Source organism: Anomaloglossus baeobatrachus, chromosome 4, assembly GCF_048569485.1.
Source record: "Anomaloglossus baeobatrachus isolate aAnoBae1 chromosome 4, aAnoBae1.hap1, whole genome shotgun sequence".
Classification (NCBI taxonomy): Eukaryota; Metazoa; Chordata; class Amphibia; order Anura; family Aromobatidae; genus Anomaloglossus; species Anomaloglossus baeobatrachus.
The window spans coordinates 223,387,396-223,411,287 of NC_134356.1; the positions used below are offsets into that span (position 1 = coordinate 223,387,396).

General features: G+C 45.1%; 1 protein-coding gene across 1 annotated transcript in view; it reads left to right on the forward strand.

The window, feature by feature from the left end:
- GAS2L3 (growth arrest specific 2 like 3) overlaps positions 1 to 23,460 on the forward strand; it is a 61,910-nt gene extending 38,450 nt beyond the window's left edge. The window contains exons 6-10 of the mRNA XM_075344685.1: positions 52 to 193; positions 3,568 to 3,631; positions 5,638 to 5,773; positions 6,412 to 6,519; positions 17,142 to 23,460. Of these exons, the coding sequence (XP_075200800.1) occupies positions 52 to 193; positions 3,568 to 3,631; positions 5,638 to 5,773; positions 6,412 to 6,519; positions 17,142 to 18,380 (1,689 nt within the window). The 3' untranslated portion in view covers positions 18,381 to 23,460. The remainder of the gene's footprint in view (positions 1 to 51; positions 194 to 3,567; positions 3,632 to 5,637; positions 5,774 to 6,411; positions 6,520 to 17,141) is intronic.
- Positions 23,461 to 23,892: the final 432 nt, after the last annotated feature.

The window sequence follows — 23,892 nt, forward strand, 5'->3', positions numbered from 1 at the left end:
AAGAAGAGTATATTTTGTATATTTGTTTAATATGACTTCTCTATTTTCCAGGGTATGCCCATGAGGAGAGTCCCATGTAGAAAAGACGCACCACCCGGGTCATTCTTTGCTCGAGACAACACAGCTAACTTTCTTCGTTGGTGTAAGAGTATTGGGGTGGATGATATCTATCTTTTTGAATCTGAAGGTCTGGGTAAGTGTTTATGTAGAGTTTTCAATAAAATGTTTTAACAGAAGTATTAAGATTCTACATTTGAGAACAGTTAGAGTATGGGGCCAATTCATGATATCCGTTTCCCCCAGTTTCACGTTTGCACCATCTTCTGAGCTTAGAGCAGTTTGATCATTAACTGCCAGATTGACAAACTTTCATAGTCACTGAAGACTTTTCTTCTCACTCTTCTCAACTCTCTACCGGCAATTTTGTTTTTTGCTTCCCTTCTGCCATAACTTTTTTTTTTTAAATTTTCATTGATAAAGCTATTAGACGAATGAACCAGTGGAAGTTCGTTTCGGTGGATGCAGCCCAACCGACCCACCAGGGGTTCAGACTTGACCCGAACCCCAATGGACGTCACTAATTGGCAGTTCGGATCTCCGCCCGCATGCAGCCAGCCATAAGCAAAACACATCCGGGGGAAAGTGGACGGGTTTTTTTTTTTTTTTTTTTTATTGGGTGGGGGTTGCACACCAAATCATGCTGCTGTTACCCCCAGTGTGAGCCGTTGAAACACTGCAAGTGGCTCACACTGGGCTGAGCGATGAGTGTACCCTAGCACAGCGATGCTGACGCAAGTGGTCAGCATACGTAAAGCACCTGAACTGGTTTGGGTTTTTTTTGGGGTGGGGGAGTCTGTATTTGGGCTGAAAACCAAACATGGGGTTTGCTCATCTTTAAGTTTGTGAGGTTTTGTTTTTCTTTTCTTTATGGGGGGACAAGAATTCTAAGTGAGGTGAAAATTGTTTTGTATTTTGTTTTTACAATGGTCAATATGCTGTAAAACATATCTGGAATTATGATTCTACAGGTCAGTAAGAATACATAGATGCCAAACTTGTATAATTTATTATTATTGTGGGGGAGGACTTGGTTCTGTCATGACTATAATGTCACGATCATGGGGGTACACAGCGCATAGAGAGGAGGATACTGTATCCTAATGTATGTGAAACACCTCATATGGTGTCATGCGCCGTCCGTATCCACACATGCGAATTACTTGTACTGTGTTGACTCTGTTCACATTGCAGATTCCGACTGGCAAACTGGTCTCTTTTAAGTGCTCAGCTCGGCTGGGCGCCGACTCAGTTTCACAGCTCCCAGCCGTGCATGTGTTAATCCTTGTTGGAGTAGCGTGCTTAAAGCCAGGTTACTGATTTCCTACCACAGCTGGTCTCCTCCTACTAAGGCTGGGGAGTGTAGTAGAAGACCGTTGAAGATGGCTTCTGCTTGTTGTTATCTCAGAGTCATGGTGATCCTCTATTTGGTGACCAGCCATTTATCTGCGCTGTATGATAGCTCCCTGGTGTGCCTTACTCCTTCCACTTTGGTTTATTCCCTCCAGTGTCTTTTTTTTTTTTTTCTCTTTCTTTTCTTTTCTCTCTGCTGTGACTATTTACGGTGTAACCTTCAGTTTATCCCCATGTCTTGTGGGTGGTGGTGTTCTTCATGTCCTGCCTAGCACTGGGTTGGGGGATATTAGGTCAGGGCCCGACAGGAGACAGGAACACACTGATGGCTCGACCCTGATTATCTCCAAGTCTAGCGTCGGAATAACGGACAGCACAGGGTCCCCAGCCTTAGCGTCAGCTCAGGAGCCCCTGTGCCATCCGTATTTCCCGTGACATATGGCCCCTAATGCTACTTCTTGGGGAAGCCTGGCCTATGTACGATTTGACAAAAAGTAGCCTCTCATTACAGTCAATGCTGTACCCTATCTAAATATGTTTCTAATTCTACATCTTCCTAGACCTTTGGCTATTTTTACTGTTACCTGGTCACATTCAATAACAAAAAAAAAAAAAGTCTGGAGCCTAGCCCTTTACATAGTCTTTCTTTCACACTTATCTGGTGTGTGGCACATGGATCATGTTATTTTAAATGTTCTTGTGTTAATATTTATTTGACCCAGTTCTGATCATTAATAATGGCTTTGTATATATTCTTATGATGAGAAACTAAAAATAAGTTCCAACAAATGACTCCTTTGTGAGAGGCCATTTTGAATCTACTATCCTTTTAAAAATATAATATCTTGTGATTGATACTTGGGGACTGTCAGGAGATGCTCGATCTCTACAAAAGCTTTACATTCTTCACATTACAGCCTCCACATTCATGTAGTAAATTCTGCCTTTAAGGTACTGGCTACCAGCTGCCGTGTAGCATTTGTCAGAACATTTCGCAGCTCATTATAAGAGGGAATGTATCTCCTATTGCAATTAAATTCCTCTGCCTCAATAGTCCTTTTCAAGACTTTCTTTTTGTCAGACCCCATCGTATTTTGATTGACGTGTAACTCTTTTGAGAAACAACCCCACATAATAGATGATTTATTATTATAGATCCATTTATTCCATGGCGCTTTACATGTGAAAAGGTGTTTACATAGAGGGGGGGGAGTACAATAATCATAAACAATACAAGGCACAGACTTGTACAGGAGAGGAGAGGACCCTGCCCGCGATGGCTGTCTACAAGATAATAGTAGTACATCTTTTTTTTTTTGTATTGGTGATTGTGTTTTTATATGCAGTAAAAAATGTTTGGGATCTCAGTGGTAATCTACCATATTTTTCGGATTAGAACAATTGGGAGGAAAAGGCAGGGTATGTCTTATAATCTGAATGTTGCTTACTGGTGATGGTGGTGAGGGGTCACAGGAGCAATGCAGCGGGTGCCATCTTGAAAATGTTGGCGGTGTGGACTTCAAAATAACGACGTCAGTCGGCGTGTGCGCAAATGGAGTTGTTGACTCAAGATCTCATCTGCACGCGTGCCTCCTCCGGGTGCCATTTTCCTGAAGTCTACTGCCGGGAGATCAATGGGCCGGAGGCGGCGCGTGCGCAGATGATATCTTAAGTCGAGAGCTCCATCTGCGTACATGCCGACTCTGGGCTCCATTATTTGAAGTCTGCACCGCTGACATTTTCAGGATGGCGCCTGCAGCCTCAGCACAGCGCCCTTAGCCTGCAGCCCCAGCACAGTGCAGCTCCAGTATGTCGCCTGCAACCCCTGCAGCATCGCCCTATTCCACCACCGCCTCAACCTCCTGTGACCCCGCTCCACCACCGCTGCTGCCCGCTCCCGGTAAGACAACACCAGATTGTAAGATGGACACCTTTTACTTTATATATATATATATATATATATATATATATATATATATATATATATATATATATATATATATATATATATATATATATATATATATATATATATATATATATATATATATAAATATAATATTTTTTTTTCCCTTGAGGTGCATCTCATAATCCGATGTACCTTATAAACCAAAAAATATGGTACTTTTGATTAAATCTGTCTTAACTCTTTTCCAGTTCTCCATAAAGACACTCGACAAGTGTGTCTCTGCCTCCTTGATGTGGGCCGAATCGTATCCAGGTATTTTATTTATTTTTTTTTTTACCTTTTATTACCTTAACAATGAAATGTAAAACTACCTTCTATTAATATACCGTATTTTTCGCTTTATAAGACGCACCTGATTATAAGACGCACCCCCAAATTTGGTGAAGGAATAGAGAATTTTTTAATAAATGGGGTCCGTCTTATAATGCCAGTGTCCGTCTGACAAATCATATAGGGTATATGTCCCTCATAGCCCCCCCCATCCTAAAATTAGCCCTCTGAATCTGGATATGGCCCAGTGATGCCACATGTCCCCTATGCCTGGCACACATCCTCTATGGCTGGCACACAGCCCACTGTGGCTGGCACACAGCCCACTGTGGCTGGCACACGGCCCACTGTGGCTGGCACACGGCCCACTGTGGCGGCACACGGCCCACTGTGGCGGCACACGGCCCACTGTGGCGGCACACGGCCCACTGTGGCGGCACACGGCCCCATGTGGCTGCACACGGCCCCATGTGGCTGCACACGGCCCCATGTGGCTGCACACGGCCCCATGTGGCTGCACACGGCCCCATGTGGCTGCACACGGCCCACTATTGCTGGCACATGGCCCCATGTGGCAGCACATGGCCCACTATTGCTGGCACATGGCCTCATGTGGCTGCACACGGCCCACTATTGCTGGCACATGGCCCCATGTGGCTGCACACGGCCCCATGTGGCTGCACACAGCCCACTATTGCTGGCACATGGCCTCATGTGGCTGCACACGGCCCACTATTGCTGGCACATGGCCCCATGTGGCTGCACACGGCCCCATGTGGCTGCACACAGCCCACTATTGCTGACACATGGCCCCATGTGGCGGCACACGGCCCCATGTGGCTGCACACAGCCCACTATTGCTGGCACATGGCCCCATGTGGCGGCACACGGCCCCATGTGGCGGCACACGGCCCCATGTGGCGGCACACGGCCCCATGTGGCTGCACACGGCCCCATGTGGCTGCACACAGCCCACTATTGCTGGCACATGGCCCCATGTGGCGGCACATGGCCCCATGTGGTGGCACACGGCCCCATGTAGCTGCACACAGCCCACTATTGCTGGCACATGGCCCCATGTGGCGGCACATGGCCCCATGTGGCTGCACACAGCCCACTATTGCTGGCACATGGCCCCATGTGGCGGCACCCGGCCCCATGTGGCGGCACACTGCCCCATGTGGCGGCACACGGCCCCATGTGGCGGCACACGGCCCCATGTGGCTGCACACGGCCCACTATTGCTGGCACATGGCCCCATGTGGCGGCACACGGCCCACTATTGCTGGCACATGGCCCCATGTGGCGGCACACGGCCCCATGTAGCGGCACATGGCCCACTATTGCTGGCACACAGCTCCCTGTGTTATATATCGCCCCATGCTGCTGCTTTTAGGAAAATAAACTTTCCTTACCTTCTCCAGCATTGTCCTGTCTGTGTCCCCTCCTCGGGGTTGATCTCCAGCCTCCTGCATTTCCTGGTTCTCGGCCGGTCATGTGATCGGCACGGCAGAGTGAAATCTCTTGTGCCTTATCATAGCAGCAGGAGGGAGGCCGGGCAGACACGCTGGAGGAGGTGAGTAAAAAGTTTATTATTTTACTGTTTGCAGCAGCATAGGGGACATAGCTAACACGGGGGAGGGGGCATGTGCAATCAAAGAAGGGGCAGGCAGATATAATATACACTGCTGCCCCAGCCTATCGCCGCGGTGCACTTTCAGCACCATGGTGGTGGACAGCAGCTGTGCATATTATATGAGCGGGTGCAGGAGATCAAAGGCTTCTGCTCCCAGCTTTTATAAGTCCCCCAGCAGAGCTCCAGAGCTGCCCGCACCTCCCCTGGACTCTGTAGTGTGTGTATATATATATATATATACACCCCCCCCCGTATATTCGGATTATAAGACGCACCCCCTACTTTCCCCCAAAATTTGGGGGAACAAAAGTGCGTCTTATAAAGCGAAAAATACGGTATATTTTTTTTTAAGATATGGAGTGGAACCTCCTGTCCTTGTAAAGCTTGAAAAGGAGATTGAACTTGAAGAAACCATGTTAATGGAGTCTGGACCTCTAGCTCCCACTACTATTGAGAAATCCTGCTGTCACCATGAGCTCCATGAGGCCGTAAGATACTACATAGTCTAGCTTGATATAATTGTAGCACTAATGATGAGTAGTGACTAAACATGCTCACCTCATTTCCTACCACATGTTGTCGCCAGAATCCGTATTCACGCTTTGGTTCCTTGCTGTAAACAGAAGGAGGCTTGTTACTTGGCGTTCTGCTGCCACTTACTTTGCAAATTTTATTTTTGTGTGGGTTAAATGTGCGGAAAGTCAAACATTACATCAGATCCCAGCATTCCTAAGTAATATTTTCCATGTCAGTAGGTGCTGTCAGTCCAATGTTTTATCAAAACCCGCGCTGAACTGTCCCTGATTTGTCTTGCAAATTGTAAACCTCTTTTGCTACAGCACCATAAGAGACTTTTCTGCTTTTAGTCCTGTGATTATGTCATAAAGAAGTTAAAAATTGCTGCGAGGGTTAGAAGAATGTATGGAAAAAAAATAGACTAAATTTGATAATCAGTTGAGTGAATAATTTATTGTAAAGTCAATCAAAAATACCTAGGGGAAATCTCTTGACTTCATCTCCTATATGCTCTACTGCTTGTTAAACATTTGTTCAATAGTTGCCGTAATAGAAAAACAGAAAATTGTTAATTTTCTTCATTTTTTTTTTAATTGCATTCTCTTTACAGGTGACCCACATTGCTCAAGATCCTCCCTGCAATTGCTCACACAGATTCTCTATTGAATACTTATCAGAAGGTCGCTATCGGTTAGGGGATAAAATCCTATTCATAAGGGTAAGTTTAAAGGGTTATTCTGATCGTGTCTTTAGCAGCACACAGCTCTCCGATCTCTTCACTTGTTGCTGGAGAGGGTAAGCATTCCTACTTGAGTGAGCGTTTTGGTCACTTCCCTTCTGCTGAGCTTATGTGCTTTTATGACACTAAGATCTTTCAATGTCCTTGATAAAGAGTATAAACTGCTTTCCCTAGCTTTGCATATAGCGATAACTGGGCCTTTGAGCTAGCACATGGCTCAGGAAAGTGAGAGCAGTGATTAGGAAAACTGCCCTGGAAGCAGTGACAAGTGTTGGCAAGGGGCTTATTTCTGCTGCACTGATTACTATACAGCAGTTAGCTGATGTTGTCAGTGGGTTGGAGAGTTGGGACCAAGATCTTGGTGGTCAGTGCACTAATCGTACATGTGGGTTCCTGGCGGCTTCTTCCCACCCGCTGTCCTAGACTAATAGGTCTTTGCCTATGCACGCACATGCCAGTCACTGTCAGTGGGTGGGGGAAGTCGCCAGGGACCCGCCTGTATGACTAGTGCACATTGTGGCTCAATCCCTAGCGGCTATTAAGTGTGTTCTGTTTTTTTTATGTTAAACGCTGTAGCATATCATGTGGAGCATACCTGGCTGTGATCATACAACCAGTGGGCAACTGTATCAGGTGACTGGTTGCCTTTAAATTCTCAGCCTAGAATATAATTGTTGCCATAATCAGCCAGGCTGTAGTGGTCGATCTCCTTAACAACCAGCTGTAAGCTAGTAGTAAGACAAAAGATCTCTTAGCAGGAGAATGACAGCAGATAGAAAATGCACGTCAACTGCCAGTTTGCCGATTTTCATGCTGCCTGCCAATTCCATAACCCGAGAGTAACCCTTTACGACTTTTAAAACATGATTGCAAGTTCTAGAAACAATGTACAAGTAACATCACTACTAAAATGTCTTCTGTAAAATTCCATTTCACAACAATTTAATGCCTGTATGGAATCCACATCAAAGCAGTAGCTTTGCATTAATTATGAGATGCCCATTAAAACGTCAGAAAGATCAAAAATCACTGAAAGAATTTCCAACATGCTAACATTTGGAATTACGACCTAAGGAGGATTTTGCAGCCACAAGGCACATCTTTTTGTTTTCTCTCTTATATAACGGTGCCTCACAATACGAGTAAATCAGCATTGCTAAGGTATTGCAGACAGATCAGCAGGAATGGTGTACAGTGAAGAATAGACTGCATAAAGAGGTGCCTTTTTAGCATATCATTACGTAATTTAGGCACATCAGTCTTTTGTTTCCTCTCCATGAATTGCTAGAGCTCAGACCTGGCAGCAGTTTCCTTGAGGAAGCATCTGTGTCTGTAACCCAATGTCAATGTCCAGCGGGTAAAGGAAACTGCAAAATTAATGGAGTGTTAAAGCATCACAAAAGGAAGCCGTGCGCCCCCTGTAATACGCTGGTCTTTGTGTTAACCTTTTTCCTGATTTATGGTCTGCTCTGAAGATTTTATATTTTTTTTTCAGCAGTAGTAAGAACATTTAATTTGCCATTGAAGTCACTTGTAAATAAAGCTTACATTTTTTTGCAATGAGCTGAAGCCAAACCGAGCTAAAACACTGGCAAAAAATGCATGGTAGACAAAAATACATACATTTATTAAAAAAAAATCTTAAGATTTATCAACAAAATCTTATTCTTTTTAGGAATCCTCTGACTCAGCATCAGGTGGATAACTTTATACTTTTGGAATTTATTTTTCTGAATTTTAGTAAGAATGCTTCACTTGCTGACCACAAGCAGAGATCGTGCCGGTGGTGAGGGATTAAAACATTAAAAATAAACTTGACATAAAATGGGAGAAGCCAGTGGCGAAATAAACTGGTAGAATAAGATAGAGATGACGTTAATGCTCTGCCTTTGACAAATTCACGGACTGTGCCTTTTTTCTTATTGCATTTTGATGGTTGAAATGAACTGCTATACACGTCACGGTGGCCTCATTCTGTCCAGTTACAGGCATTCGGAAAGACACAGATGCATCATGAATCCTATCACTTTGGTTACTTGATACACATTTGCAAAAAGACAGATTTGTAAGAAAAACTATATAAATAGAAGAAATATAATCTACAAAATGTAGTGGCAATGTATGTGTGAGTGTATATATGTGTGCGATTTTTATATATATATATATATATAGATAGATATATAGATATAGATAGATATATATAGATATATTATATATATAAATAATATGTGTGTTTATACCGTATTTTTCGGACTATAAGACGCTCCGGACCATAAGCCGCACCCTGGTTTTAGAGGAGGAAAACACTTATGGGGGGGGTAATGTCACCAAATTCTCTACTAAGGTACCCTATCCTGGTAATGATCCTCCTGCCTTGTATATGATCCCCATCCTTGCATATATGTCCCTCATCCTGCTATATACCCCCGTCCTGGTATACGTCCTGCATCCTGACTTACACAAAAATAAACGTTTATTCTCCCCGGTCCTCGCTCCAGCAGCATCGCTCGTCTTCCTGTCTGTTCCAGCAGCAGCGCCGCTGACCTGTGTGGGAGCCGGTCGCCAGTCCCTGCAGCATCGCAATGTCCTCCTATCTGCCGGCCTGCTGATGTGTGTGCAGAGTGCCCACAGGGATGACTACATCGCTGTGCTCAACGCTCTCTACACAGATCAGAGGGCCGGCAGACAGGAGGACATCGCGATGCTGCAGGGAACAGTGAGTATACCGTACTTATTCACTGCCCCCCGCGCTGCTGATGATATGCGGGGGGCAGTGAATATAGCTGCACATGATCACTCCAGGCTGTAGTTGCCGGGGATGATCACGTGGGTTCTGCTGCTAATTATGCGCGTATCCCCCGCCCATCATCCCACCCACCTGTCAGCAACGGCTTCAGCGCTGAGAGATGATGGGCGGGAGGATGCATGCATATGAAATGAGCGGGCCCACATAGTCACGACAGGCGCTGCTACAGCCTGCGCATGCCGCCGATGACCTGCTCCACCGCAGCACCCTCATTCCCCGCAGCCATGCCCTACATTTAGACTAAGACGCACCCCCCACTTTCCTCCAACATTTGGGGGAAAAAAGTGCGTCTCATAGTCCGAAAAATACAGTAATATTAAACACACATGCTCTAGACATATATACACTGAAATAATAGAGCAAAACTCGAATAAATATTGCGCGCACACACACATACTATGGACATATATACACTGAAATAATAGAGCTAAATTTTTATAATGTACTAGACATAACTAACCAAATGGTATAAAATAGCTCAAACAAAGAGTATATTACGCTTAAGATATTTTATTTCCGATGACATATGTAAATTAAATAGTAATTAAAGAATACAGTGCAGAATGCTACCTAAAATGCAGGGATGGACATATAGAATGCTCCCACATATGCATTGCACATCACAAAATGCTCTGTCTTTTTTTTTTAGTAAAAAAAATTCCTTATCGATAAGTAGTAGCCTGTCAAAATAACATGGGGATTAAAGGGATACTCCAGGGACATAAAAATATTCGTCCATGGTCCGTTCCCTCATATCTATAAAGCTGAGATGTCCAGTGCAGTTCTATTATCCTTACAATAAATTTAATTCATTGTGACAGGAGCTGCTCTTTCTGCTTCCCCTCGCATCTGGGATGTTACATCAGGGGGTGTGACTGGCTCCATGCTGTTAGTAACAGCCAGCTCCCTTATAGTAGCTGCTACTGTCCAAGAAGATGCAGCGTAGTGTTGGTGTGGCCATGCTCCCTGTTCTCCGACAGCAGAGAATCTGCTATTACCAGGGGGCTGGCTGTTATTAACATGGAGCAGGCCACACCCCCTGATGTGTGATGTAACATCCCAGATTGGAGTGGGAGCAGAAAGAGCAGCTCCTGTCACACTGAATTACAGGTATTGTAAAAATAATCTATTATGGATTAATTCTTTACCCTGCTGTTTTTATTATGACCTCCTGTCCTATTTTTTTTAGTATTTTGTGATGTGCAATGCATATACTGGATTGTTCTATTTGTACATCCCTGCACTTTAGGTAGAATTCTACTATATACTTTTAACTAATTATTATATATGTTATTGGAAATAAAATATTTTGAACTTGGTATACTCTTTATTTGGGCTATTTCTTTGTCGCTCCATTGGGAGACCCAGACAATTGGGTGTATAGCTATTGCCTCTGGAGGCCACACAAAGTATTACACTTAAAAGTGTAAGGCCCCTCCCCTTCTGGCTATACACCCCCAGTGGGATCACTGGCTCACCAGTTTTGTGCTTTGTGCGAAGGAGGCAACACATCCACGCATAGCTCCACTTTTTAGTCAGCAGCAGCTGCTGACTATGTCGGATGGAAGAAAAGAGGACACATATAGTGTCCCCAGCATGCTCCCTTCTCACCCCACTGTATGTCGGAGGTGTTTGTAAGGTTGAGGTACCCATTGCGGGTACGGCGGCAGGAGCCCACATGCTGATTCCTTCCCCATCCCTTTTTACAGGGCTCTGGGTGAAGTGGGATTTACCGGTCTCCAGGCACTGAGACCGTGCTCCATCTACAGCCCCTGGAGAAGATGCTGGATGGAGCGGAGTACATCAGGGACATGGCCCTGCTTCCTCAAGGTACTCTGTGTCCCCGTGCATTTGGCGCTCACACCGCAGCATGCTGGGTGTTGTAGTGCGCCGGGGGACATCAGCGCTGCGGCGCCTGTGCCATGGCCTCATTCAGCTTTGCTGAAGCAGGCTCACTTATGGGAATTGGTCGCGCCGGCCGCTGGGACTGCGGCGCGGCTGGCACTTGTAGTGCGCCGGGGACTTCAGCGCGGCCTGCGCTTTTACGGCGGCCGCGCTGATAACTAGAGTCCCCGGCTTTTGCGGCCTGCTTCCGTTCGTTCCCGCCCCCAGACCTGCCAGTCAGGAGAGGGGCGGGACGCTGGCCACTTCCAGGAATCGGTCGCGCCGGCCGCTGGCAGCGGCGCGGCTGGCACTTGTGGTGCGCCGGGGACTTCAGCGCGGCCCGCGCTTTTACGGCGGCCGCGCTGATAACTAGAGTCCCCGGCTTTTGCGGCCTGCTTCCGTTCGTTCCCGCCCCCAGACCTGCCAGTCAGGAGAGGGGCGGGACGCTGGCCACTTCTATGAATCGGTCGCGCCGGCCGCTGGAACTGCGGCGCGGCTGGCACTTGTGGTGCGCCGGGGACTTCAGCGCGGCCCGCGCTTTTACGGCGGCCGCGCTGTTAACTCGAGTCCCCGGCTTCTGGGCCTAGTCTCCCTTCGTTACCGCCCACAGCCCTGACAGTCAGGGTAGGGGCGTGACGCTGCATAGAGCAGAGCTGAGAGCTGGAGTATGTTTTGCATACTCCACCCCTCTCACTGTGTGCACTGTGAATCCGGATTCCCGCACTTTCTCAGGCACGCCCACGGCTTCCTTCTCTACAAGGACACCGGCAGCCATTAGTGTCAGTTTCTGTACGATACAGAGACAAGTGTGGAAGACCCTGGCATTCTGATAGTCACACAATCGCTGTAACAGGCGTTAAGCAGCACCTGTGGTGCTAACCCCACTAGTGCAGAAGTGCACTTATAGATATGCTTGTACTATATACATTGCACTGTTTGGTCGCACGTTGTATATACCCTCCTGGATTATGCGGAGGAGTTATCAGCATATTCTCTGTGTAAAACAAAGGTGCAGAACCACATGTTTTTCTATACAGCTGGTACAGCATGTACGGCTATACGGCCGGCAGGTACATAGACTCCCACTGTATGCACTAATGGCCAGGGGATGAGGACGGTGTCTGCAGTATTTACTGACAGTTTTTCTGAGACTATGGCTATGATACTAGAAGCCTAGCAGTCCGGACATGTCTCTCACAATATGGGCACTGTTGAATCATTGATCCATGGCCCCCCTCAGTGTGAATAACTAACAGCTCCGGGAATGTCACACGCATCCCAGAGTCACGGCTCTGCACGGACGTCAGTCCCAGACAGCCTAAGTGGGCTCGCTATGAGCGGCCTCGGTTTCATCAGGGTCCTAACAGAAGGACTCGCTGTGTAATGAGGCGGAAGTAGCGGCTCAGGATTCTGATCCTGAGACCGCTCTCAATCTGGATACACCTGATTGTGACGCCATAGTAAATAATCTTATAGCGTCCATCTATAGAATGTGGGTTATTTCTCACAGCTCCTCCAGTGGAGGAGTCAGCTTCACGTATTTTTCTGGACCACTCTGCCTTCAGAGAGGCAGTCCAGGAACACCACGCTTATCCAGATATGCGCTTCTCCAAACGGCTTAGGATACACGTTATCCCTGTCCCCTGACTTGGTCAAGGACTGGACCCAATGTCCCGAGCGGCATCCTCCAATCTCCAGGCTTGTAGCTAGATCCATAGTTGCAGTGGGAGATGGAACTGCAAACTCAAAGATGCCACTGACAGACAGATGGATCTCTGGTCGAAAGCCATCTATGAGGCTGTCGGCGCACCGTTGGCTCCGGCATTCTCTCCCTTGGGGCACTCCAAGCTATTTCAGCTTGTCTTACACAGATTGACACGGTTACACGTACATCTGTGCCGCAGGTGGCATCCTTAACCTCTCAAATGTCTGCATTTGTTTCTTACGCGATTCAGGTTGTCCTGGACTCTGCGAACCGTGCGGCGGTAGCCTCCGCTACTCCGTGTTTTTAAGCAGAGCCTGGTCTGCTCGTTAAGTGAATGGAAGGCAGATTCTGCTTCCAAAAAAGGTTGCCTAACCAGTTGCCTTTTTCTGCTGACCGACTGTTTGGTGAGCGTTGGATGTAACCATCAAACAGTCCAGGGGTAAGGATTCATCCTTTCCTCAGCCCGGACACAACAAACCCCAACAGAGCAAGAGGCAGTCGGGGTTTTCGGCCTTTTCGAGGCTCGGGCAGGTCCCATTTTTCCTCGTCCAATGTGGACTCAAAAGGATCAGAGGAGCTAAGATTCTTAGCGGGCTCAGTCTCGCCCAAAAAAGCGACAGTCTGAAAACCCGCTTCCAAGGCGGCTTCCTCATGACTTGCGGCCTCGGTCGGTAGCAGGCTCTCCCGCCTTGGCGATATTTAGCTGCCATAGGTCAATGACCATTGAGTGTGAGACATTCTGTCTCACGGGTACAGGATAGAGCTCACTTCTCGTCCTCCAACTCGATTCTTCAGAATTTCTCCACCTCCCGGCGGGGCCGCTGCTCTTCTGCAAACAGGGTGCACTCTATAGGCAGAAAGAGTGATGACCCCCGTTCCTCTTCAGGAACAAGGTCACGGTTTTTACCCCAAATTCTTTGCGGTATCTATAACAACGGGCCGTTCCGTCCCGTTCTGGATCTAAAAATGCTCAGCAAGCTCGTGGACACCAGGCGGTTCCGGATGGAATCCCTCCGCCATGTCATCGCCTCAAGGTCCCAAGGATATTTCCTAGCATCATTAGGCATCAAGGATGCTTATCCACACGTGCCGATTGATCCAGAGCACTAGCGTCTCTACGCTTCGTTATAGGAGACGAACACCCTCTGTTCGTAGCTCTACCTTCCGGCTAGCGACAGTCAACTGGTCTTCGCCAAGGTCAGGGCAGCAGTAGTCACAGTCCTGCACTCTCAGGGTCACTCTGTGGTCCCGTATTTAGACGATCTACTTGTCAAGGCACTCTCTTAGGAAACATGCCAACACTGCCCGAACGTTGCGCTGGAGACTCTCTAGAGTTTTGGGTGGATCATCAACTTTTTAAAGTCAGATCCGACCCCGACCCTATCGATAACATATCTAGGCATAGAGTTTCTTACTCTCTCAGCGATAGTGAAGCTGCCGCTAGACAAACAGCATTCACTACGGGCTGCAAGCTCTTCTTTAAGAACCAGTCGCACACATTGAGACGCCTCATGCACTTCCTACGTAAGATGGTAGCAATGGAGGCAGTTCCTTTCGCGCAGTTTTACTGCGTCCACTACAATGGGACATTCTCCGCCAATGGGACGAGGAGTCGACGTCCCTCAACAGAGTCGTCGTTCTTTCTCAGGCGGCCAAGGAATCTCTACGGTGGTGGCTTCTTCTCACCTCTTGGTCAAAAAGAAGGTCCTTCCTATCCCCGTCCTGGGCGATAGTTACGACAGACGCGAGTCTATCAGGGTGGGGAGCAGTTTTTCTCCACTACAGCGCTCAGGGTACGTGGACTCAGCAAGAGTCCACTCTTCAGATCAATGTTCTTGAACACAGAGCAGTGTATCTTGCCCTACAATCCTTCCAACAGCGGCTGGAAAGCAAGCATATCCGACTTCAGTCGGACAGCTCCACAGCGGTGGCATACATCAACCACCAAGGAAGAACGCGCAACCGGCAAGCCTTCCAGGAAGTCCGGCAGGTTCTGATGTGGGTGGAAGACACGGCATCCACCATATCCACAATTCACATCCCAAGTGTGGAAACTAGGAAGCTGACTTCCTAAGTCGCTGAGGTGTGGCCGAAAGAGTATGGTCTCCTCACCCGGACGGGTTTCAGGAGATCTGGCGCCGCTGACAGAGGCCGGACGTCGATCTAATGGCGTCACGGCACAACAACAATGTGCCAGCTTCATGGCACGGTTTCACAATCATCGAGCTCTGGCGGCAAACGCCTTAGTTCAGCATTGGTCGCAGTTCCAGCTACCTTAGGTGCCACCTCTGGCATTGTTGCCCAGAGTACTGCGCTAGATCAAGACCGACTGCGGCCGCGCCATCCTCGTCGCTACAAATTGGCCGAGGATGTTGTGGTACTCGGTTCTGTGGTGCCTCACGGTAGGCTAACCGGGGGCACTACCAGACCAATCAGACTGGCTGTCTCAAGGGCCATTCTTCCATTTGAATTCTACGGCCCTCAACCGGATGGTGTAGCATTGAGTCCTGGAACCTAGTGTCGTCAGGATTACCTCAGGACGTGGTTGCCACCATGAGACAGGCTAGCATACCAACGTCCGCCAAGATTGACCACAGGACGTGGAAGATGTTCTTATCTCGGTGCTCGGCGCAGGGTGTTTCTCCCTGGCCGGTTGCATCGTCTATGTTTCCTTCCTTCCTGCAATCTAGGTAGGAAAATGGGTTGTCGCTCAGTTCCCTTTAGGGACAAGTCTCAGCGCTATCTGTATTTTTTCAGAAACGACGACTTCCTCAGGTACGCACGTTCCTACGGGGAGTTTGTCTTCTCAGCACTCCGTACAAGCGGCCGTTAGAGCCCTGAGATCTGAACAAGGTTCTAATTGCTCTCCAGATGCCGCCTTTCGAGCCTTTGAAGGATGTCTCCCTTCCCGTTTTTCACGGGAAGTGGCCTTCTAGTAACGGTCTCGTCTCTTAGGAGAGTTTCCGAGCTAGCAACGCTCTCATACAAACTCCCTTCCTGGTCCTTCACCAGGACAGGGTAGTTCTGCGTCCGGTTCCGGAATTTCTCCCTAAGGTGGTATCCCATTTTCATATCAATCAGGATATCACCTCACCTTCTTTGTGTCCTCGTCCAGTCCATCAATTTCAGAAAGATTTGCATCTGTTGGTTCTGGTGAGAGCACTCAGGTTCTACTTCCCGCATGGCGCTCCTGCGCCACCCGGATGCACTCTTTGTCCTTGTCGCTGGTCGGCGTAAACAGTCGCAAGCTTCCAGATCCACCCTTGCTCGGGGGCTCGAGGAACCAATTCTTGAAACCTACAGTTCTACTGGGCTTCTGGTTCTCTCAAGGCCGAAGGCCCATTCTACCAGAGCCGTGGGTGCATCCTGGGCATTACGGCACCAGGCTACGGCTCAGCAGGTGTGTCAGGCATCCACCTGGTCGAGTCTACTTACTTTTACCAAGCATTATCAGATGCATACCTACGCTTCGGCAGACGCCAGCCTAGGTAGATAAGTCATTCAGGCGGCGGTTGGCCACCTGTAGGAGAGGGCCGTTTGACGGCCCTATCATGAGGTATTCTTTTACCCACCCAGGGATTGCTTTTGGACATCCCAATTGTCTGGGTCTCCCAATGGAGCGACAAAGAAGAAGGGAATTTTGTTTACTTACCGTAAATTCCTTTTCTTCTAGCTCCAATTGGGAGACCCAGCACCCGCCCTGTTTTCTCGGGGTTTTTCTGTTTTTTCGGGTACACATGTTGTTCATGTGGTATGGTTCAGTTCTCCGATGTTTCCTCGGATTGAATTGGTCTTTAAACCAGTTATTGGCTTTCCTCCTTCTTGCTTTGGCACTAAAACTGGTGAGCCAGTGATCCCACTGGGGGTGTATAGCCAGAAGGGGAGGGGCCTTACACTTTTAAGTGTAATACTTTGTGTGGCCTCCAGAGGCAATAGCTATACACCCAATTGTCTGGGTCTCCCAATTGGAGCTAGAAGAAAAGGAATTTACGGTAAGTAAACAAAATTCCCTTCTTTACAGTATATTCCAAAAGTGAGTACACCCCTCACATTTTTGAAAATATATATTAGCATCACTTTATAAGATGATAGTAACCCTTTAATATAATTCAGTGAGTGGATTCCTGTTACATGCAAAATGTTCGGTATTTTTGCTATTATTGTTAATATTATTTATTTATTTATTTATCTTATTTTTTTTTGCAGATGCTACACGGAAAGCACGTCATGGTAAGGGTAGGAGGAGGATGGGACACTCTTCAAGGATTTTTGTTAAAATTTGACCCTTGCAGAGTCCTTCAATTTACAACTTTGGAACAAAAGATTCTACAGTTCCAGAAAGGTGTACAAAGTGACAGCGTGTCAACACAAAACAGCAAATCTCTACATCCTCCTGTAATGAACCCCATATCTGCAATCAATGGGTCACAAAAACTGACATCTACCCCATCGCCACAAGTAGCCCCTTCCAGTGTTAATCTCAAAAGTCAAAACTCCCCTACATCGACTACTCCTAGAGGAACCAAGATTACGCCATTGCCATCAGTACGTCCCAAAATCCAGGGCATGCCGAGAAAGGGGTCTCCTTTACTTCCTGAGCCACAGAAAAAGGTAGCAAAAAAATCCTATTCGCCACCACATACTGCTACGGCTAAGCCTGAAATGAAAGGTACACAGAAAAACCTTGGTTCACCTACTAATGTTGGGAAAACCAATTCTACCAAAATAGTTCAGAATGGTAAAAGCATGCAGTGTGGGGGTACAAACGAGAGGATGCAGACTTCCAGAACTTCTCCCACATCTTTGGCTCATCAAGTAACCAAGTCTAAGGGTGTGCCTGATCTTCAGACAAAGCCAGGACCATTAAAAACACCATCTTCTAGTAAACCAGCTGTTACAACATCAATTAAAAGTGATTTATCTAAACGGACTGAGGTTGTAAAGCAGAACTGCAAAAGCACTGCCAATCAGAAATCTGTCCCAGCCACAATTTCCCCCAGGGATGTAAAAGTAAGTAAAAAAACAGATATGCCAAAGAACAATCTCCAGGAGAGGAAGCCCTTTGTGGTATCTTCTCGTGTGCCTGACAAAATCCCTATTTATCCATACCTTTCTCAGCCATTGTCTAAGCAGCCAACTGCAGGTGCTGTTAGCCGGAATACTACTAAACCAGCCCAGTCTGCCACAAATGGCACCAACAAGAATGCACCTGATAAGATGGCAACCTCTGGACGCACCCCACTTTCTGTAGTTAAACTTCCACAGTCTGCACCCAAAACACAGTCCGTACCAAAAACAAAATCCTCTGCCAAAACTCAGCCTATAAGCCATGCTGTAAAAAAAGATAAAGCACCAACTATGTCCGATCAACTGGGTTCAAGAGCAAAATTGTCTCGACGGGCTGCTCCTGATTCCACAAAAGAAAAATTGCTTAACAATAAGTAGGACCACCTTACTGTAACAGTGATCCAAAAGACCTTTCCAGTGTCACTAAGCTATTCATTGGCGAATAAGTTAATTCATATGTTTTTACTATAGGTTTAATATAGTAGGATGTTTTTATTCTCTAAACGTAACGCAAAGTACAATCATAAAGCTCTAGCTATAACACTATGCAAGAAACACATCTATAGGTTGTGTTACCGTAGCACTACAATTACCAGGAATCTATCTACATACGCACAATGCTCTATGGATATTCCTGCTGGCAGGAACCTTCCAGTTTTAAAGACTTTTACAAAATACTGCCTCACGTGGAGATTGTAATAGTTATGTGCCTTCCCATAAGGGTGTTACATGAATTTATAGATGGGTATTTTACAAAATTATGACTGGATCTATGTAAAGTTTAAAAAAAAACAAACAAAACCCAAACAAATCCTATACACTACAACACCAATTTAGTCCTTCACTGGAGGTTAAAATGTTTGGTATGGAATGATGTGTGTATTTTAGGTTTGCCAAACATAACCCTTTAAGTAGTCTTATTTTATTATTTTTATTTTTTTTAATCACATGATACATTTTCAAGCCCTCGGCCATTTTTCCCCCATTGCTGATTAGGCACATTTTCAGGTTTTGTTTTACATGCGCTTTTAACAACTCTTTAGAAAAAAAAATTCTGGCTTGGATATTTATATTTTTTTTTTCTGGCAGTATAAGGGCTTTATTTTTCCCACATTATCCTACATTTTATGTGGTTGTTAAAAGAAAAAAAATCCCTCAAAATGTTTTCCTTCGTCCGTAGAAATTATTTTAATATATTGGACATATTCTTTCAATGTGGGTGGTCCAAGAAACAGGGATTCATACTAGCAGTATAATGTATTTTTATTTATGCTTTTCTATTTTTAATTTTTTTTTTTTATTAATTTTACACTGTACCCCTATAAGGTCTTTGAAGATCTTTTGAGGGGAATTTTAACATAATACACCGTTAATTTTTTATTGCTGATTTCCCCTGTAACTGGGTCAGTTACTGGGGAAATTTAACCCCTTGTTTGCATTGCGGAATTGACTGGGTCTCCTAGAACCCAGCAGCTTCTGCTCCTTGCTACATCCAGCGAAAAAATCCAGAGAAAGCTGCACCGTTTGTGCTTCCCAAATCTGTATTCTGGTCCAGCACTGCATATACAGAGATTGACAGGGTAAACTCTGTAATAAACCATGTTAATCTCTCTAGGGAGTCTGGCTATGTCTGACAGCCAGCTCCCTGCCCCAACAGCTGCACAATCTTGTGCAATAGTCTTATACTACATTGATGTTTTAGAAGGTTGGTACAAAGAAAAGAGTGGACTGACCAGACATTTATAATCTGATTAGCTAACTGAAGAGTTACTTGTATAATGGAATCAAAATCGAATTTTTAACATTTTATGTTTTCACATATTGGTTTTCTTATTTCTAAGCCAGCCTTGCATTTTCTACCTCCTTTCTCTTTTCTATCACCCCCTTGTTACAAGTAAAGTGTGATGTGGCCTTTTAATTAGTTTATTCTCAATCATTTTCTAATATTACAAGGAGAATTTATGATGTGTTCATTCCACTCATGGTGAAGAGAAAAAAAAGAAGAGCATGCCATTCCCTTAAGATAACTTTCAACTACCATTTTGGTAAAATTAGGTAAAAGAAGCCAATGAAATATTACGGTAATTTGAGGGAAAACCGGAAGCAGTAAAAATACAAAATGTAGCGTGGTCTCAGCCAGAACCGTATTGGTGCCTTCTAACACCAGGAATGTATTATCATTATGAGGTCATTGTCCCTTCATGTAAATTTCATCCATATTCTTTGCGTACATTAAGTGGAGTATACACATTGTCCATTTACTGGCTTACTAATGGTCTGGTCTCAGCTGCAGCACTGATCCTATTGACCATAGTTGCCATAAACATCGCAGTGTCATAAAACTCATTACTATAAAGTGATGGCACTTCCTTTTTATTACGTTTGTGCCCAATTGTACAATTTAAAAATGTCAATACCATAGAATTAACTACCGTAACTTGCCTTTTTTCTTTTGGACACTCTTATATTTTTCTTTGTGGTTGGGTTTAAATTTAAACCTTGAGGAAAAACAGTCTATAGTTAACCTTCTAACCTCCTTGTGTACACCAACTAGATTTAAGACCACGACTTATTTTGCAGAAGAATTCATAAGGGGTTTGAACCAGATACTAATGAGACGTCAGCTGGATTCCAAATGTTAAGTTAGAAACTATCGTTTTTCCATTTAGTTCCCATAAATCATTATAAACAGTCACTAAAGTGGTATTTTACTGTAGTTCTCTGAATGGTAATGTGTTGGGGACTACTACATTATAAATGTGATGGTGTAGGCTGGTTGTTTTTTTTACTTGTTACTAGAATAACACATACTGGCTTAGATTTTGCACTTTTTCCCCACATTTATTAATCAGCTTTTGCCAGTTTTTCACATGTATGCAAAATATTGGAGTATATCGTATGTGGAAACTGTATGTGCTTTTGAAATTCTTTACGCTAGTCTCAATAAGTTTGAAAACTCCTTTAAAAAAAAAATATCTTTTTTTTTAGTGCAAATTATTTGTAAATGTTAGCCAAAAGATATAAGGCATAGGGATGTGTTCAACCTGTTTAATGAGATGCACAAAATATGAGTGACCATTTTATTCAATTCTGCAATATCTGTATCCTTACAATCATGCCACAACCCTTGAAGTCTCAGAGATAAATCTGGCAATACCCACTGTAAGCTTTACAAATAACTTTGCTAGCCTTTATGTTACAGAAATGTTTGCATTGTTTTGTTGTTTCTTTTCATTCTCCTATTCTGACCTAAACCTTTTTTGCAACAAATTTGCAGTGCAGTGCATGTGACAATACATATATGTAAAGCTCTTTCCAACTCTGCTTAAATATGTAAATGCTATCCAGTTTGAAAGGAGTCAGCGCCAAATAATTGTTCAAAGCAAGTACACGAGTTTGGGGCACCCTTAGCCTGGCTGATCAGCACAGGGCATCTTCCCACTTATTTGTCCTGCGTCTATCGCCTCTACTTTGATGTGACAGCTCTGCCTTTACAGGAGCCAGATGAGGGTAGACATATAGAGCAATTAGGAGAGAGGTGCATTGAATGATTGGTTTAGCCATGCAAAGGGTAAATGGGTCATGTGTGCTTGATTTACAGTTATTTTATATTGATTGACTCACTTTTAAAGAGACTCTGTTAGTAATATTAGTCTAAAGCAAGTAAGAGTCTTTAAGAGAAGGCAGTGTAAAACCTCAGTGCACTTAATGAGCTAGTCTCCAAAGTTAGATAAATTGGGAATAATAGGATGAGACAGAAAATCCCTATATAGATATATTGAAAAATTTTAATACATTTTACTAATATATTGTTCATATGATTTCCTTTGCTTTTTTAAACATTGTCTTCTATTTGAACCCCTTCACGACCTTAGGCATACCGGAACATCCAAGGTTGTCTGTTCCTTAATGCGGACTTGCTCGGTGAGCCCATGTTTCTCTGCACGTCTACTGATCTGCCGATATGTGCAACTAACAGGCACTGGTGGATCTCCGGTCCATCCACACCTGTTGATCAGTTAAATCCCTCTGTCAATTTCGGACAGAGGGATTTAACGCGTGCCAGTTGGGAGTACGTTATTCCCAACCCCCATTGCAGCCCCCTGACGCCGATGGGTGGTCATGACAGCGGGGGGGTCAGCTGATCGCCACTGTCATGGCATACTTCCTGTGAACACTGAGTGCCAACATTCACAGGAGATGAGCATTTCTACTGTTCAAAGCGGTGTTTATGTACTGCTCTATACAGCACAAGCAATCAGACTATATGCTTATATTTTTTATTTTTTTTTCACCACTTAAAAAAAACAAAAACAAAACTATACATGCTTAGTGTCTACAAACTCCTACTTACCCAAGGAATCTAACTACCAGGTCAGTTTTACAATATAGTGAACATGGTAAATAATAAAACAATCATGGAATTGGACTTTTTTTTTTTTTATTTTTTTGCAATGTCACCAAACTTGAATTTTTTGTTTTCCTTTTTTCCAGTACAATGTGGGGCAGAATGACTGGTGTCATTCAATAGTACAACTCGTCCCTCAAAAATCAAGCCCTCCTATGTAATGTTGAGTGAACGTGCTCACCACTGCTTGACATTTGATCTACTAGCAAAACATCCCTGCTCTCTTTTCCCTGGCAAGTGTTTGTGGGTGGAGAGACAAACTGCCCAATCATTGACTTCCATTATACTTTTTACTCGATTTGAACCCTTTCAGAGTATCTGACTTGCTCTACTCGAGTAATAAACACCCGAGCATTTTAGTGCTCATCCATCACTACTCATGGTTATAAAGTTATGGATTTTGGGAGAAAAGGATGGGGAAAAAGCCAGAAAATTGCTGGGTGGTGAAGGTGTTATCGTGCTTAAAGGGAACCAATCATCAGGATTTTCGTGTATAAGCTAAAGCCAGTGCTATACTGGCACTATCAGGCAGATTATCTACATACCATTAGTGGTCAGCTCAATGTTTAGGCTTTCAAATCCAAGAAAGTAAATTTTAAAAAATCGTCAGCTTCTTGAGTGACAATTGCAACTGAGCAGATAATATATGGGTGGGTATTCATATGGATTCCCGCCCCCCCCACCTGTTGTTCCTCCCTCCTCTCTGTTCTAATGTTGCTATTCATCTTTTTCGTCTCTAAGAAGGCGTCAAAGTTGGCGCCTGCGCATAGCTCTTATCTCCGGCGCCATCTTTGTGAAGACCCTGTTAGTCTAGTCTTGTGGCTGAGAGGGCGGCGCATGAGCCCTCGCTTCAGCTCTCATTGGGAGCGCGCGTGGTCACAACAGGAGTGGAGAACAGCTGATCGTAGCAATTCGCTGCAGAATAGGACACCGGGCGCCAACTCCGATGCCATCTTAGTGACGAAAAAGATGAATAATAACATTAGCATAGAGAACAGAGAGGGAGGAACAACAGGCAGGGGGGCTGGAACCTTCCCGAACCCACCCATATGTTATCTGCCCATTTGCAATTGTAACAAGAAGCTGACGATTTTTTTTTTTTTTAAAGTTTACGGTCTTGTATTTGAAGGCCTAAACTTCCAAGCTGACCACTATTGGTATGTAGATAAGCAGCCTGATAGCACCAGTATAGCACTGGCTATCACTGTCACCTTTTGAGTGAATTTGCTTTAAGGATTTTGCTTGTATATATCAGTGAACTTGTAGTTCTCAGCTCCTCTTTGCTTCTCCCTACTGGCAACAATGGAGACAAGCTCTGCATATAAATGTCGCATTTCTGAGCAAATTAACCCCAGATAGTGACAAAATTCTATCCTTAGGCGTGACGCTGCACTATCGTGCAGAACCTCTGCTTGCCTAGGGCAAATGTTCCTGACAGATTCCTTTTTAAAGCTGAGATGCACATACAAAAAATCCTGGTTT